Source organism: Suricata suricatta, chromosome 2 (genome assembly GCF_006229205.1).
Source record: "Suricata suricatta isolate VVHF042 chromosome 2, meerkat_22Aug2017_6uvM2_HiC, whole genome shotgun sequence".
NCBI lineage: Eukaryota > Metazoa > Chordata > Mammalia > Carnivora > Herpestidae > Suricata > Suricata suricatta.
Window position 1 is genome coordinate 54,644,218 of NC_043701.1, and position 18,389 is coordinate 54,662,606.

The following is an 18,389-nucleotide window of genomic DNA, read 5'->3' on the forward strand; positions in this document are numbered from 1 at the left end:
TGGCTTTGCCTATGGTTTTAATAATTGATCATGGTTGGGTTTTTTTTTTTTGTTTTTTTTTGTTTGTTTGTTTTTGCCTTTTTTCTGTTTATCTATCATTCCTGTAGGGACGGAGGTGGAGGAAGTAGGGCAAACTAAAGTGGGCAGAGGACATCTGCTTCCAGCTGTGGAAAAGGTGGATCTGACCAGTGGTTTTAGTGCTTTTTTGTCAACATGTGCTGGGAGATATTCCTTCCCTTCACATCATGGATTGAATTGCAAATCTACAAATGTTTTGGTATCCAGATTTAGCCAGCCCAGTCCTGGGAAGGAAATGGGAAGGGAGGAAAGGGAACATTTTTTTTTTTTGATGCAATTGGTCTTTTTGTTAAAAAATATTGATTTTAAAATGGCAAAACAACTATGATGAAAACATAAAATTTCACAATCTCACTATTTTGATAACTCCTGTTGCTTTTTAAAAAAGTAATCTATTGTTGGGGAGTATAAACAGAAAAAAAGGAAAGGAATCCATTGTTGGAAAATATACACAGGTAAAATCCTCAAAGGTCACCACTGTTATTCACTTCTTATCATTTTTTCCTGAAAATAATTTTGTATTTATCTTTTTAACTATTAATAAAAAATTACATAAGTGGAGTAAAATGGATGGAATAGTGTACACATGCTTCTTTCATACCCTCTTCATTTCTGAGTACCATTACACTTTTTAACTTTTGCTTTCTGATTGGAGCATCTCTTTTTTTTTAACTGACATTTTTAAGAGCAGTTTTAGGTTCACAGTAAACCTGAGCAGGAAGTACAGAAGTCTCCCATATATCCCCTGCCCCTACTCACACGCATCCTCCCCCATCACCAACATTTTCCATCTTTGTTACAATATATGAACCTATACGTTAAGTCATTATTACCCAAAGTCTCTGGTTTACATTGGGGCTCACTCTTGGTGGTGTATATTTTATGGGTTTGAACAAATGTATAATAACATGTGTGTACCCGCCATTATAATACTGTATGGCACACTTTCACTCAAAATCCTCTGTGCATCTTCTGTTCATCCCTCCCTCCCCACTATCTTTGGCAACCATTCATCTTTTTACTGTCTCTATGGTTTTGCCTTTCCAGGATACTGTATATTTGGAATCATACAGTATTCGATATTTACAGATTGGCTTTTTTCACTTAGTAACATGTATTTGAGATTTCTTGATGTTTTCCCATAGCTTGATCACTCATAATAATATCCTATGGTCTTGATGTACCATAGTTTATTTATCCAATCACCTATTGAAAGACATCATAGTTACTTCCAAGTTTTGGCAATTATGAATAAATCTGCAATAAACATCTGTGTGTAGGTTTTTGTATGGACTTAAGTTTTCAACTTTTTGGGTAAACACTAAGGAGTGTGATCACTGGATCATATGGTAAGAGTATGTTTGGTTTTGTAAGAAACTACCAAACTGTCTTCCAAACTGTACCACTTGGCACTCCCTCTAGCACTGAATGAGAATTCCTTTTACTCCACATCCTGGCCAGCATTTTGTGTTGTCAGGGTCTGGATTTAGCTATTCTGGTAGGCATGTAGTGGCATCTCCTTGTTTTAATTTGCATTTCCCTGTGGACATATGATGTGGAGCATTTTTTCATGTGTATATTTTCCATCTGTGTATCTTCCTTGGTTAGGTGTCTGTACAGATCGTTAGCCCATTTTTAAATTGGGTTGTTCATTTTCTTATTGCTGATTTTAAGAGTTATTTGAATATTTTAGATAACCGTTCTTTATCAGATGTATCTTTTCCAAATATTTTCTCCCAGTGTGACTGTCTTCACATTCTTTTGATGGAGTATTTTTTTTCATGTATTTACTGGCAATGTATTTTTCCTCCTAAAAATTGACTTCAGGTTCTTTGCCTTTTTCTAAAATGATTTGATTTGATTGTCTTTTATTTAACAATATAAATGAGTTTTATGTAAATTAAGGAAGTTAATTTTTGCCTGATTTTTTCATCAATTTCCTTTCTTCTTTTTATTTTCTACTTTTTCCTTGTTAGAGTTTTTTCCATTCATATTTTTTTAAATGTATCTAATGCAGTTTATTGGTACTTTCCCTTTATGGCTTTGGGTTTTGTGTTCTGATTAGAAAGAACTATTCCTCTCCAGGATTTCAAATTATGTATCCATGCTTTCTTACTAGAAGTTTTATATTTTTTTCTTTTAAACTGAAAACTTCTATCCCTTCATAAAAAAGGAATTAGGGATAATAAGAGGGATTGGTGTATATATACATTTTCAATAGTTTGTTTTGCTGACATAATACCATATATGGTAAAATCTCTCACACAGTGATTTCTTTTATTTAAGTTTTAGTTAGTTAACATACAGTGCAGAAGTAGAATTCAGCGATTCATCACTTACATACAACACCCAGTGCACATCACAAATGCCTTTCTTAATACTCATCATTCATCTGGCCCATCCCCCACCCACATCCCTCCATCAACCCTCAGTTTGTTCTCTATCATTAAATGTTTCTTTCCCACAATGATTTTAAATATTACCTTAACTGTTAATTAAAGTTCCCAATATCCTGAGGTCTATTTCCTTACTCTCTTCTTTTCCATTGTTTTGCTAGTCTCTTTCCTCATCAACTATTTTGATTATTATAGCTTCATAGCACATTTCAATTTCTGGCAAGCTAATCTTTCCTCACTATTTTCATTTTCCTAAACCATATAACTTTTCTCACATATTGGTTCTGATGAAGCTAGGGTCAAAATGCTGTCAAAAGCATCCCATTTATATTTTAATTGAAGTTGTGTTGAATTTATATATTAATTTACAGAGAATTTACATAGTTTAAATACTGAGCTTCTGAAACAAAGATGTGGTTTATCTTGGCATATATTCAAATCTTCTATATCTTTCAACAGTTGTAAATTTTTCATTAAACTGGTCCTGCACAATTTTTCTACCCTTATTGATATATAATTGACATACAACAGTGTGTGAGTTCAAATTTTTTAGATTCCACTCATGAAATCATACAGTATTTGTCTTTCTCTATCTGACTCATCTTACTAGCATGATGCCTTCAAGGTCCATCTATGCTGTCACAGATGGAGGGATTTCCTTCTTCCTCATGGCTGAATAATAGTGTGTGTGTGTGTGTGTGTGTGTGTGTGTGTGTGAGAGAGAGAGAGAGAGAGAGAGAGAGAGGGAGAGATTGTCTTCATCCATTTATCCATTGACTGACACTTAGGTTGCTTTCATATCTTGGCTATCGTGAATAACGATGCAATGAACATGTGAGTGCAGACATCTCTTTGAGATCATGGTCCTGCACATTTCTTATTAAGATATTTTAATTTTTTTTGGTTAATCTAAAATTTAAAAAATTTTGCCATTATTTAAAAAAATGTTTGCTTATGGTAGCGTTATTAATTCTTACATATTAGAAATAATTTATTGTTTCTAAGGGTTTCAATCAGTTTGGGCAATATAATCAAGTTATTTATAAGTGATGTTAATTTCATCTCTCTTCCCAATATTGAATCTTCATTTCTTACCCATGTTTACTGGGGAACTATTAGAAACAGTTTCACTAGCGTTGGGGACAAAACAAAGAGACTGCTAGTAATACCACTAGTAATACCACGAATACTCAGCATTGCTATGAAAGTAGAAGCCAGTGGGATTACTAGGAGAAAGAATTGTCAGATGGATGTTCTTTTTGGATCTATGGAAAGGATGACATGATTTTCTATTAATATAGTAAGTTGTAATAATAACTTTCTGTATATTGAGGCAACCAGGGCATAACATTTTATTTTATTGTATTTTGAAATCTACTTTCCTAGATTTAGCTTAAGGTTTTATATTTATATTCACCAGCAAGATTGACCTATCAATTTCTATTTTAGTACTAACTTTGACAGTTCTAGTTTCAATGCTATCTATGGTGAGTACAGAAAATTATTTAGAAGGTTTTTTTCTTTCTTTTTGCTCTAGAATGTTTAAATTACATCAGATTTATTTATGCTTCAGTCATTTGAAAGACTTCACTATGAATTCATCCATTTTGCTTGTTTTGGAAAGAACAAATACTTTTTAATTTGTCTACTCTGTGCCAAGCTCCTGGCCTCTAATCTCTGGGAAGTCAGCATTTATATCCTGTTGCAAAAGAAGAATAAAGTCTTCTGATTAAGAAGGCTTCATTTAATTTTCATGTCCTTCTGTATCAGGCTCACTGGGTATACTCATGTCTAGATTCATCTCTTTTCTAGGTCTGGGTGTCTCACCTTTCTAGGTCTGGGTCTCTTATCTAGATATTCACTATCTGGTTCCTTTCATGAAGAACATTCCTTGCTTTACACAGGGTTGCCACAGACTAGGGTGTTTGCTCCAATAAAGGCAAAAATAGACTTTTAACAGTACAGAGCCTGACAAATTAGGTCTTTATATCAGCAAAGAGTGATATTGGTGTTTTCTCTAACAGTGACACATAAGCTTTCTGGGACCAGGAACCCTGTGCAGAATGGGATGAATGCCTTGGATCCACCCCTAGGACATGCATGAACACATTCAATACAGCACCAGGGCTTCACAGATATCTCCACCTCAGTGTGAGAACAGTGGCTCTTAAAAACATAGAGAGGATTTCCACTTTCCACTAGTGAAATGTGTCTAAGTATTTTCAAATGTGGTTTCTATGGAAAATGAAAATTTAAGAGAAGGTTTGGAATTAACCATTGGTAATCACAGAATAGGATTTGGCACTCTGCTTCCCACACCCCAGAAATGAAGGATGAAAACCATCCCTATGCAAAGGTAGCTGAAACAAAGCTGGTGGAGGAACATGATCAGGAAACACCACCTCCAGACTCAAGACCCCAAAATTCTACTTTAGAATAAGCTCTGAATCTTTTCCCCTGAAGTAGAACAAATTTCTTAATGTTGGGCCAGAATGGAATCCAAACTTTCAGGGTGCCTTTTAATTTTTTAACATGTATTTATTTTTTGAGTGGGGGTGAGAAAGAGGGAGACACAGAATCTGAAACAGGCTCCAGGCTCTGTCTGAGCTGTCAGCAGAGAGCCCGACGTAGGGCTTGAACCCACAAACCGTGAGATCATGGCCTGAGCCGGAGTCAGACTCAACTAATTGAACCATCCAGGTGCCCCCAGGGTGCTTTTTAAAGAGGTACAAAGGTGGCAGGGTATGGGTAGATTCTCTGAAAGAAGATGCTTGGTGTGGCTGTGATCTCTCTTTCTCTTATTTCTTTTCTATGAGAATGAATCCATCTAATGTGTTACCCAAAACACAAATGTCTAAATGTTCTGCTGTTTTGGGTACCTAGGTGGCTCAGTCAGTTAAACATCTGACTTTCACTCAGGTCATGATCTCATTGCTCATGAGTTGAAGTCTCGCATCAGGCTCTTTGCTGACAGCTAGGAGCCTGGAGTCTGCTCCAGATTCTGTCTCCTTTCTCTGCCCCTCCCTTGCTTATGCTTGCATTTTCTCTCAAAAAGAAGCACTGAAAGAAAAAGATACATTAAATGTTCCCCTGCTTTAGGTAATGGGAACCTCAAGGGACTTCTGCTGAAGATACACATGTGAATAACATGCTCCTACACTTGGGTAATTTAGCACAGAAAAAAATACAGAACCTGATCAGGAATCCGGGCTATGATTTGGTCTGTTCCATTTAGAAAGCTTTCCATGATGTTCTGGGCCTGCCCATGTTAGTCCTCCCATAGAGCCCTACATGTCCAGTCCCACGGGACTTTGAAGAGTCCTTTGTTGTTATCGTTTTCTTGTTTGTCTCCCTTCACTACTCAACCCCATCTCAGGCAGATGGCTTCATGAGGATGGCAAGTTACCCTGCTCAGTTTTGTATGACCAGGATAAAGGATCATAGAGGAGATCACTGCTAAGTCAATAACTGAATAAATTAATGATTGAAACCATAGGCTACACAAAGATGTACAAAATAATGATGTTCTGAGCAGACCTCCAAGACTGAGGAATCAAGGTGCTGCATATATTTAGGGGTTGGTGCTGAGGAGGTGGGAGTGGTTTCTGGGGAAAGAGGATCTCTTTTAAGTGCCTGGTTGGATAGGTACTTGTGACATGCTACAAAAATAAATTATGGATGTGTTAGTGAGAAAACAAAACAATTAATTTGCAAAAGGCTCCTATGGCTATTAAAGAATACAAGTCATAAAATAAACATCATGTCACCTTCCCAAAATGTCATGGGGCCAGGTTTCCAGAATCAGAACTGGAAATGAGGGCAGATTTAAGAACATGACTGCAAGGCACCAATCTGGTGAGACCACAGATGGCTCAATTCTGACTACATCCTTAGAAGGTCCTGTTGCCTTCCATCCTAAGATTTCCTCAAGGCTGCTGTGCCTGGGGGCTGTAAAAACCTCTGCCTGGTCTCTCCTGGATCCAATGCCAGGGTCTCTCTAGCAGGGCAGTACCGTCCACCCCAGTTAACAAGGAGGGATAAACTCTGTGCTCCAGTATTAATTTTGTGGGTACTTTGAAGGTGAAGCTGAGCCTCCATGTGGACACACAGAATGAAGGGGCCCTTTGGTAAACTGGGAGACCTTCACCCCAAACTGATGATACATTGCAATTGGTGCTTATCACGAATGACTTCAATCCACAACTAGGCTTGCCACCTAATCTCTGCACACATAAACCACAAGATCATTTACTATAAACCAAGGTGCCTTCCAAAGTATCAGCTTATGTCTAGCAGTTCTTGACAGTTGGTCTCATGAGTCAGTTGCCTATGAGTTAATTTTGCAACTGATTTGGCCAGAGTGTTTTCTAGAAGGTTTGGTAACTGAATGGAGCTGTTCTATAGTTATTTTTAATTATTTTTTAAATGAAAAATCTGCTTTTAAAATTCCCAAGACAAATATTTCTAGAACCAAGTTTAATGGCTTAGGCTTTGGGTGCTTTTGACATATTTGTTCATTGCAGGAGACCCAGACTGTCTGTGAAGGAAAATCTCAACCTTATCTTATTTTAGAGTACTAACTTAGCCTACATTCCCAGAGAAATGGCCTACTGAGTTGATTTTTTGAACTCTTTAGGAGTCTGACAAAGCAAATAAATCTGTGAACATGAACTTATGGAAAGATATTTAAATGTTTTGGCAGAGAGCTTTGCTTTGAACTTTCTGCTGTACAATTATTATCAAAATCTTGGTTGCAGAGGCCCTGGATCAAAGTGCTAGAAGATGGAGCAGATATGGATATGTTCACTTCAATCCCTCATTGAAAAAGCTAATAGGTAGCTAGACAATAGCAATGTGGATTAAGGATACGAACAATCCAGAATTACAAAATTCTTATGGAATTTCCACAAATTGAAATTTTGATGAAGACTGAGCAAGAAATACATTCTTGGTCAGGGTGCTTGGATGGTTGGTTTGGTTGGTTGAGTGTCTAACTCTTATTTAGGTCAGGTCATAAACTCACAGTCCTAGGATTGAGCCCCACATCAGGCTCTGTGCTAATAGTGCAGAGCCTGCTTGGGATTCTCTCCCTCCCTCTCTCTCTGCCCTTCTCCCACTCACACATGCTCTCTAAACAAACAAACAAACAAACAAACAAACAAATAGACATTAAGAAATAAATTCCTGGTCTAAATGTAAATCTGGGGAGCCATCTACAGCAGGCCCCAGATAAGGGGGACATAACATCCTCTGCCTGCCCCTCACTCTGCTGGCCCTTCCCTAATTCCCTGGACCCTGCCTCCTGATCCTACCATAGTTATTCTTCCAACAGCTACTTATTTTCTACATTCAGAGGCTACAGTCTCCAGGCCTTTGCACTGCTGGGAATGAAGGAACACAAACACTCTTCAGGGAAAGTCCTGGAAAGTAGGTGTGGGGAGCAGTATGCTCAGGGCTCTGAACATACACCAAGAACAGCTCCCAGCTGCATCAGATTCTTACTCCTGTAGAGAACCCAGCAAGCAGAAGGAGAGCTCTCTCTCTCTTCCAGCAGCCCCCACTAGAGGATGCTTGCTTGGTCCACAAAGAGGGAAGGGCAGATTGAAAACCTATTGCGGAAGCACAGACCTGAAGGGAAAAGCTGGAAAACTCACAGTGTGCTGAGCTAAGGACAATTTACCTTTCCTGTCTTTTGGCAAATTGTAGGTATGGAGAGATTTCTGTCTTCGATGTATGAAGAGAGAGAGGAAAAAAATATCACGAGGCTTCTAAAAGAGACTGTAATGCAAGGGTAAGGTAACAAAAGTACTGGGAGAAGGGCTTATTTTGAGCACAATTTTCTACAGAAAACAGAAATAAAATAGAAAACATACGTGAGGTGCTCCCAGTGACGTTCAAACAGTATGAAAAGCAAAGTGCAGGGTGACGTATGGTGAAAATTAAGTAAGTCATGTGTTCTTTAGACCTAACACACACTAGGTCTCCTTCCCTTCCAGGCCTGCAGCACCCATACCCCCATACGCTCCTGCACCTGCCGTCCCTTCTGCCAGCACCTTACTTCCTCCCAGGCCTGGTGAATCCCATTCATGTTGCTCGCATGCCACCTCCTCTGAACGCCTTCCCAGCTGCTCGGGGCACCTTCTCGCCACTTTCTCCATACACCTGCACAGTGGGTTTTTACACCCCAGTACTGAACATTTCAAACAATATTTATAATCTATCATAGAATAACCATGAGTTCCCAATGCGAGGACTTACATTTCATTATTTCTCTACCCCTTCACTCATCGTAGTTTCTGATAAACAGGATTAATACATAAATGAGAGACTTGGAAAGATAAAAATAGGTGACAACCTCTTTTTATAACTGGGCCCCTGGGGCCCCTGAGTGGCATAGTCAGTTAAGTGTTCAACTCTTGGTTTTGGCTCAGGTCATGATCTCATGGTTCATGAGTTTGAGCCCCACTGCACTGACAATGGGGAGCCTGCTTGGGATTCTCTCCCTCTTCCTCTCCCCTGCTCTCGCTCTCAAAATAAATAAATAAACTTTAAAAATATGTAACTGGGACCTCAATAATTTTTAGTAAGACAAAGATAAAGGATAAGGAGAATTCGGGATTGAGAAAAAGAATGAAAACATTGAGACTCTTCTGTGCTCAAACATCAAAGTGCTGATTGTACATTAAAGGGGCATTTGATATCTTTTCCTCCTTTTCAAAGAATTGTACTTTTAGCATACTTTTTTGTCACCAACTAACTCAGTGACCCTTGGGGTATGACATAAAAGCAACTGACAGCCAACTTTTTATAAGAGATTGGTGCAGAACCAGAAATCCTCAGTTTAAAAATGGATAGCCAAAGTTTATCAGCAAAATGATTTTGGGAAACTTGAATAGCATTTCCCCCTTAGAAACAGTGTGCACAAGTCCTTAGACCAGACTGCAAATACTTATTTAACCCAGAAGTCTGCTGGATTGTATCAGTAACTAAACTGAGATTTGATCCAGCTCCATCACCAGATAGCCAAATGGTCACATAACCAAAATGGCACTTCCCGCCTATCTCACAGATGTGCTGTGAATCACCTAAAATAAGACAAGTGAAGCTCCTCTAAAGTGTACACTGTGCTGTAAGAGCCACTAGTTTAACTATTACAAAACCCAACTGCAGGAAATACTGTCTGCAGGAAAATCCATGCTCCTTCTGCAAAGGACTCCAACATGGCAGCGGGAGGACTTCTCTCTGTCCAGGGCATCGCTCGGCCTGATGATCTGGCATTCCCATGTGGGAATTAAGAAGAGAAACAAAAGTTGTCTGTGGAATATACATAAACGCATCACCCCAAGTGTCTGCTGATTTACGTAAGAAAATCGTTATGGAGATGGCTATCAGGATGACGGCAACGTGTCCAAGTATTCCCAGGTGTCTGAGATTGAAGTACAGGCACTGGTGGCATAGGTTACATAACAACAGTGAGGATAGGGCTGACTCGGAATCAATGCAATCTCCTGAACGTTCCTGTCAAATAGCAAGTTGAAGCAGCTTATAGGATGTTTCCTCTTCTCAGACATCATCTTTGTTTCTTGCTGGCAGTCCCTGGAAAGACCGGTTGTTGACAGTTTATCCTGTTTTGTAAAGCTTGTCTACTGCACCATATAGGCCGGATTCCAGGTAGCTGGCACCTAGTTTTCTTTTAGGTTTACACCTCCGTGATGATGTGATCACAGTTTGCACTGGTCTGAGAAACAGATTACACCTGGAGTCCCCAGTAGGCCGAGTTCAGAGAAGCCAAATGCTCCAGAGAGCCTTCTTCAACAAGGGCTTACCTAAAGATTGCAGGGCTGGCCATGCTCGCTCACAGCACCACTCTGAGCAGTAGCAGATGAGGCGCTCTCCTCCTCTCCCACTCCAGCCTTGAGCCAAACGGCTTGTCCATCACTGGGCATGGTCCATCCTGGCTGAGAAATCAGTGTGTCGGAGAGAAGCTGCCTCACTGCATGACCTGCTGTGCTGTGGCAAAGGCCAGCCAACCTTGCACTTGAAAGGCTTTTCCCGAGTCAGCAGACTCCACTTCCAGCCTCTTTTCTATTCTGTCTGCTGTGTGTTCCATGCCTCCCCACTTCATCCAGTTTGCCTCCGGTTCAATGCAGCCCCAGCTTCAGCTTTGATGCCTTAATGTGGCTGATGCTACTGCCTCGATAATTGGATGCTTGTGTCAGGGACTCTTCGCTTTTCCAGGCACCCTTTTTTGAGGATTTCCCACACACAATGGGCCCAGAGAGGAGGGTCTGGCACCCTGGGGATACTTTCCCAAATTGCCACACTTACCTTCCTGGTCTACCCAGTAAAATGGCAACATCACTCTCCAATCTGCCTGGTTAGTGTAGGGGAAAATGGTACAGTGGGTCAGAGGTGCGGATGGTCCTTCCCCTTTCACGCTACCTCCTGCTATGTGTTCCCTGACAGGGAGCCCTGGGACACCTTCCCTGGCCAGGGTCCAGTTCTGCACTCTGGAAGGAGGCAGACTCAACTCACTCATCCTCTGCACACTGAAGGACTGACTTGTGAAACAACAAATGGCATCTTTTAGAGGCAAAGTTCCTTCTGAGTAATTCATATTTCATTTCAAGTTTTCTTGATTTCTCTTTTTTTCACATAGAAATAACAAACTTTTTTTTTACTTATACCACCCTGACAAAGGCCTTGCTGATTTTTGGTCAGCCTCCTCCACTGAGTAATCTTTAATTAATGTGAAAAGGAAAGAAAATGCCACTTGTAAGTAGATTTCAGCTGATCAGATATATTGAGAACCAAGAAAAGAAGCACCATAGAGATACAAACTTGACTGTAATTTAGGAAAAGACAGTCTCTATTCCCAGAATATCTAGCAAAACCAGAGAATAAGAAACAAAAGAGATGACTTTAATTCCTGGTCTGCAACTAGCTAACTGTGTGACCTCAGGACCTTCTTCATTCATATAAAGGAAAAAAGAACCAGAAATTCAGGTCTTTTCTAGGCCTACCATTTTCTCATTCTATAGCCAAAATCAGTCTGAGATTACAAATTCTATTCCAGATATTTATTTATGGGCCTAATAAGAAATTAAAACATATGAAAATATAAATTCTTAAATGCAAGGAATTAAAAAACGTGTTCCAATGAAACACTTGTTACTCACTGATATTAAGCATTGGTCTATTAGAAACATCTCGCTATCTAAGCTTAACATTCTTCAAACAAAAAGTGATGTGATTTTAAGAAGTTTGCCTTTGGATCTCATTCTTCCTCACTATTTTGAGATGTGTTTCTGTCTATCTACCTATCATAATCTAGCACTACAGCATACACACACACACACACACACACACACACACACACGAGCAAAATGGGAAAGTGGAAAAGCACCAGGGTTAGCTCTGACCAAAGAGGGAGAAATGGGACTTACAGGAGCTGCAGAGTTTTTGACCGTGACACTCGGGGTGGTGGCTCGCAGGGCTCCACTCACGCCATGGTAGTATTTGAAGCAGATCTTAGTTTCAGCTGAAAGACAAATATCAAATGGTACTGAGAAGTCGGGTATAACCCAGGAAGAGATAACCATCTCCAACGGGACATGCCCAGGAACTGCCACTGAACCCCTCTCATGAGCCAGGCAGACCACACTTGATGATGCAGTTTAACATGTGGCCCCATGGGCAGGTATGATGTCTTTCTAAAAATGTATCAGCAAAAATTGCTCTTTGTAAGTGAAATCCAATATTTCAACTTCTCAGCATCCATCCTATCCTACTAGGGATTATTGGTTTTGTTTTATTTAATTTTAGATAGGTTTCATGCCCATTGCAGAGCCCCATGCAGGGCTTGAACTCACAATCTTGAGATCAAGACCTGAGCTGAGATCAAGAGTTGGATGCTTAATGGACTGAGCCATTCAGGTGCTACAGAAGTTATTGGTTTTAAACTCTTAGTTCTAAGACTCTAGGTGGTTTGATGCCTACTACCAGTCTGTTGCATAATTTTTGCTTATTTAATTCATTGTGATTAGTATCTTGGCAATTTGGAGGAGGACTTTGAGAAGTTGCTGAAATACACATCAACGATAACTTCTTTGCATCACGTCTTGTTTGTCTTGACAGTTCTATCTATGTAAGTAGAAAAGATATGGCCTTGGGCGACCACACTGCTTGGGTTTCCATTTCAGCTCCATTACTGACAGTCTGTGAGACAATGAGCAAATCACTTAACCTTCAATATTCCATGTCCCTTGTAAAATAAATAGAACTAACAATACTATTTACCTCATAAGGTATTAGAGAAGCAAATAAAAGTTCTTAGAGTTCAAATAGGTACTCAGTAAATGTCAGTGATGATGAGCATGATGATTACAGACAACATCTGTGGCCAGCCTCATTCTAGTTCATCTGAAGGTGACCTGCTTTTCCCAATTTACTGTTTGTAGGACTTTCCCTTTAAATTTAAAAGATATTCCAGTCTATGTCTAGTCCCTTATATAATTTTGTTTGGAATAACATGAGAAATCTCCAATTTGAGATCCTATTTCTAAAATCTGGAAATGTGTCATCAATTATAATGTTTTAAAAAGTAATGTCCATAATTTTCTTAGCATACATTTTAGATATGCTCATTATTGAAAATATAGACAATGAAGAAAAATATAAAAATTCTTCTATGAATGTTTTTATGCACATTTGAGGGTATACATTTTAATAGTGTATGTAATGTAGCAAAATAATCATGTAATAAAACTTCATTTTTAAAAATTAACATTAATCACATAGGTTCAATGATCAAATCTTTGTTGATAACATTCTTTGTTTTATGGAATCATTGAATTGATTTGTAATTTGTAAACATTTCTGAAATTTTGGAAATTTTGACCTTTCCCTAAAAATGAATGGCTTTTTGAAAATTATGTTGAAGTTCAATTTTGCTCCCTAGGATAAGGGAGCAAAACTTGCTGGTTACCTACCCAATACTCATTCTCCCTTTCCTCCCTAATGACACAATTTCAATTTTATTTTAGATGATAATGTCCAGCTGAAGTATCATGTTTTGGAGCCTCCCTTGCAGATAACATTTATGTTATTTTCCTTTGTTATTTTGGGGGTTCTGTTATCTGTAAACCTAGATTGGTAGACAGATAGATAGATAGGATATAGGCTTCTTGACATAGAAGATATGAGTACTGCAATACTCTTCCTTAGAAGACATGAATTTCTTTTTTAGAGAGAGAGAGAGCGAGAGAGCAAGTGCACACACAAGTGGAGAAGGGACAGAAAGAAAAAGAATCTTCATGCTGAGCGTGGAACCCAGTGCAGGAGCTTGAGATCATGACCTGAACCTAAGTCAAGAGTTGGAAGCTCAACTGACAGAGTCACATAGGTGCCCCAGAAAATGTAAATATTTTAAGGATTCTCTCTTCTTGTGGTTCCATTGCTTTCCAAAAAGCACTTTACACTTCCACCAGAAAATGTAGCCTGACCATTTCATAAAACTCTTGTAAATATTGAGCATTATCAGAAAAGGCAAGATGGTGGAAAAGTAGTGAGCTCTGTAATATTTGCCCACCCACATCTATCAAACTGAGAAGGACTGAAGCATCAATACTCTAATCTGCAAGAGTTGGAGGAGAACATACAGACTCCAGAAAGAAGACAACCTTAAAGACGCCTGGGTGAGTGAGTGCGAACTGGGGAAATTAAAAAACAGGCCTGCCCTGGAGGTGCAGAGGCGGTGGGAGCTCCAGTCCAACACAGGGAAAGCGTGAGGAGCCCTGGAGAGATAAGAGGAAAAGAAAGAGAGACTGAAAACGCTCATAGTACTGTCTCTAGAGAAGAGAAAAGGAACTTAGCCCAGGACAGAGAGAGAGATTGTCACTCCCTGGGCTCAGGGAGAGAAACCCATCCCATATAGCCGGCGAATTCTTCCTTGGGCACGGCGGAATTGGCGCTGACCCTGGATGGCACCAGGGAAAAAAACAGTCCCCTCCCCTGTGGCTGGAAGGCCAGCCGCCTGAACAAACGCACCTCATCTCGGGCGGTGCGGCACCAATCCCAGTTGGTGCCAAGAGAAACAGCTTCCTCCCCCTATGAGATTCTGGCTAAAAAGCCGGCCACCAGCACAAGTACAACTCATCTCCAGTGGTAATTAAAGTGCATGGACTAAGATTCTGAAGCGAGGCGGGGCTTGGAAAATACAACTTGGCTTGCCCGCGGCACAGGAAGATCTGACTCAAAAGAGTGGTTTGCAAAGCTTGGTTCCAGCAGAGCTTGGGGTGCCACCATTCTTCTCTGTGCAACCACCAAGGGGGGCCTCAGAGAGCAGCCCTGAGACCTACCTACAGCAAACCATGCCCATCACAAGGGGAAGCTGCTTTTTAAATTTTTTAATTCTCTTTTTTCCTTTTTCTTTTCCTCCTCTTTTTTTCTCTTGCATCCAGATATATTCTCCCTTATCTCATTCTTATCTCTCCCCTCAGCTAGTTATACATTTTTAGACTGTCCATTATCTTTTGTTGTCGCTATCCCCCCTTTTTTCTTTCTTTTCTTTTCTTTCCTCTCCTTTCCTTTTCTTCCTTTCCCCATTTGGTTTGCTTGTTTGTTTGATTTGTCTGTGCATTTGCATGCTTTTGTTCCCTGTGTGCTTGTCTGTTTTCCTTCTCAGGGCTACCCCAAGAAACAAGCCAAGGTACGCATGGTAGAGAGTCCCAAATATCGCTGAATAGGGAAATAAAATAATCAAAGGCACAACAAGAGAAACCGAAAGACACCATTAAAAGAACACTTCCTGAAATGACAGGCCCTGGCCAGCCAATGAGCCTCCTTTAATAGATCAATACTAATAGTGCATAATACCTATTGAGCTTTTAAAACTGACAAGAGACAGAAAGCTAGCTAAAATGACAAAACAAAAGAACTCTCCTCTAAAGAAATTTCAGGAGGAAGTCACAGCCACAGAAATGCTCAAAACAGATTTAAGCAACATAACTGAACAAGAATTTAAAAACAATTGTCATAAAATTAATGCCTGGACTTGAAAAAAACATCAGAGAAGCTATATATACAAAGACTAGGGACTTTCAAAATAGCTGTGATGAGTTAAAAAAGGCTATTAATGAGGTGAATAAAAAAATGGAGGTGGCCATCTCACAGATTGAAGAGGCAGAGAGGAGAATAGGTGAATTAGAAGACACAGTTATAGCAAAAGAGGAAGCTTAGAAAAAGAGAGAGAAATTGAGACAGGAGCACGAAATGAGAATTTGAGACCTGAGTGATAAAATCAAACAGAAAAATATCTGTATCATAGGCATTCCTGAAGAAGAAAGAAAAATAGGTCTGAAGGGGTGCTTGATCAAATTATAGCCAAGAACTTACTGAACCTGGGAAAGAAATAGATAATGAAATCCAAGAGGTGCAAAGATGCCCCCTTAAGACACAACTTGAATCGACCTTCGGCATGACATATCGTAGTGAAACTGGCAAAATATAAAGATAAAGAGAGAATTCTGAAAGCAGCTAGGGATAAAAGGGCCCTAACATACAAAGGGAAACCTATCAGAGTAGTTACAGACCTATCTAATGAAATGTGGCAGGCCAGAAAAGAATGGCAGGAAATCCTCAATGTGATGAAAAGAAAAAATATGCAGCCGAGAATCCTTTATCCAGAGAGCCTGTCATTCAAAATAAAAGGAGAGATAAAGGTGTTCAAAAGAAACAAAAATTGAGAGAATTCATGACCACCAAACCAGCCCTACAAGAAATCCTGAGGGACTCTATGAGGGAAATGTTGCAAGGAATACAAGGTACCAGAGACACTACTACAAACATGAATTCTACAGAGAACACAATGAATCGAAATCCACATTTTTCAATATGAATATGAATGTAAATGGACTGAATGCTTCAACCAAATGACACAGGGCAGCAGAATGGATAAAAAAACCAAATCCATCTATTTGTTGTCTACAAGAGACTCATTTTAAACCTGAAGGCACCTTCAGATTGAAAGTAAGAGGATGGAGAAATTTCTATCGTGCGACTGGAAGTCAAAAGAAAGCCAGAGTAGTCATACTTATATCAGACAAACTGGACTTTAAATTAAAGGCAGTAACAAAAGATGAAGAAGGACATTATATAATAATTACAGGGTCTCTCCATCAGGAAGAGCTAACAATTATAACATCTATGCGTCGAATTCAGGAGCATCCAAATACATAAAACAATTATTCACAAACAGAAACAATCTTATTGATAAGAACGTGCTAACTGCAGGGGACTTTAATACTCCACTGACAGCAGTGGATAGATCAACCTGACAGAAAATCACTAAAGAAACAATGGACCCGAATGACATATTGAAACAGATGGAATTGATAGATATATTTAGAACTCTGCATCCTGAAGCTAGGAAATTCACCTTCTTCTTGGGTGTGCATGGCACATTCTCCAAGATAGATCACATACTGGGGCATAAAGCAGCCCTCCATAAATATAAACAAATTGAGATTATATCATGCACACTTTCAGATCACAATGCTATGAAACTTGAAATCAATCACAAGAAAAAGTCTGGAAAACCTCCAAAAATGTGGAGGTTAAAAACCACCCTACTGATAAATGATTGGGCCAGTCAATTAGAGAAGAAATTAAAAAATATATGGAAACAAATGAAAATGAAAATACAACAATCCAAACTCTCTGAGATGCAGCAAAGGCAGTCCTAAGAGGAAAGTATGTTATAATTCAGGCCTATTTCAATAAACTAGAAAAAGCACAAATTCAAAATCTAACAGAGCACTTAAAGGAACTAGAAGGGGAACAGCAAGAGCACCCAAACCCAGCAAAAGAAGAGAAATAATAAAGATCAGGGAAGAAATAAACGATATAGAATCCAAAAAAAAAAAAAAACAAAAACCAAAACAAAACAGTTGAGCAGATCAATGAAAACAAGAGTTGGTTTTTTGAAAAAATAAACATAATTGATAAACCTCTAGCCAGGCTCCTTAGAAAAGAGAGAACACAAAAATAGACAAAATCATGAATTATAATGGATCTTTTACAACTAATCCCTTAGAAATATAAGGAATCATCAGAGATTACTATGAAAAACTATATACCAACAAACTGGACAATCTAGAAGAAATGGACAAATTCCTAAACATACATGCACTACCAAAATTCAAATGGGAAGAGATAGAAAATCTGAACAGACCCATAACCAGTGAAGAAATCAAATCAGTTAACAAAAATCTCCCAATGAATAAGTGCCCAGGGCCAGATGGCTTCCCAGGGGAATTCTACCAGACATTTAAAGCAGAGTTAATACCCATTCTACTCAAACTATTAAATAAAAAAAAGAATTAGAAGGAAAACTTCTGAACTCATTCTACAAAGCCAGAATCACTTTGATTCCCAAACCAGACCGAGATCCAACAAAAAAAGAGAAATTCAGGCCAATATCCTTAATGAAAACAGATCCAAAAATACTCAACAAGATACTAGCAAATTGAATTCAACAGCATATAAAAAGTATCATCCATTATGATCAAGTGGGATTCATTTCTGGGTTACAGGGCTGGTTCAATATTCACAAATCCATCAGTGTGATACATCACTTTAACAAAAAAAAGATAAAAACCATATGATCCTGTAGATAGATGCAGAAAATGCATTTGACAAAAACAGCATCCTTTCTTTATAAAAAAAACTTTGAGAAAGTTGGGATAGAAGGAACTTACCTAAACATTATAAAAGCAATTTATGAAAAGCCCACAGCTAATATCATCCTCAACGGGGAAAAACTGAGAGCTTTCCCCCAGGAACACGACAGGGGTGTCCACTCTCACCACTATTGTTTAACATAGTGCTGGAAGTCCTAGCATCAGCAATCAGACA

General features: G+C 39.1%; 1 protein-coding gene across 4 annotated transcripts in view; it reads right to left on the minus strand.

Moving 5' to 3' along the window:
* HECW1 (HECT, C2 and WW domain containing E3 ubiquitin protein ligase 1) overlaps positions 1–18,389 on the minus strand; it is a 432,582-nt gene that overhangs the window by 177,132 nt on the left and 237,061 nt on the right. For all 4 annotated transcript variants that reach the window (XM_029926571.1, XM_029926585.1, XM_029926561.1 and 1 more), the window contains exon 5: positions 11,921–12,015. In XM_029926571.1, the coding sequence (XP_029782431.1) occupies positions 11,921–12,015 (95 nt within the window). The remainder of the gene's footprint in view (positions 1–11,920; positions 12,016–18,389) is intronic.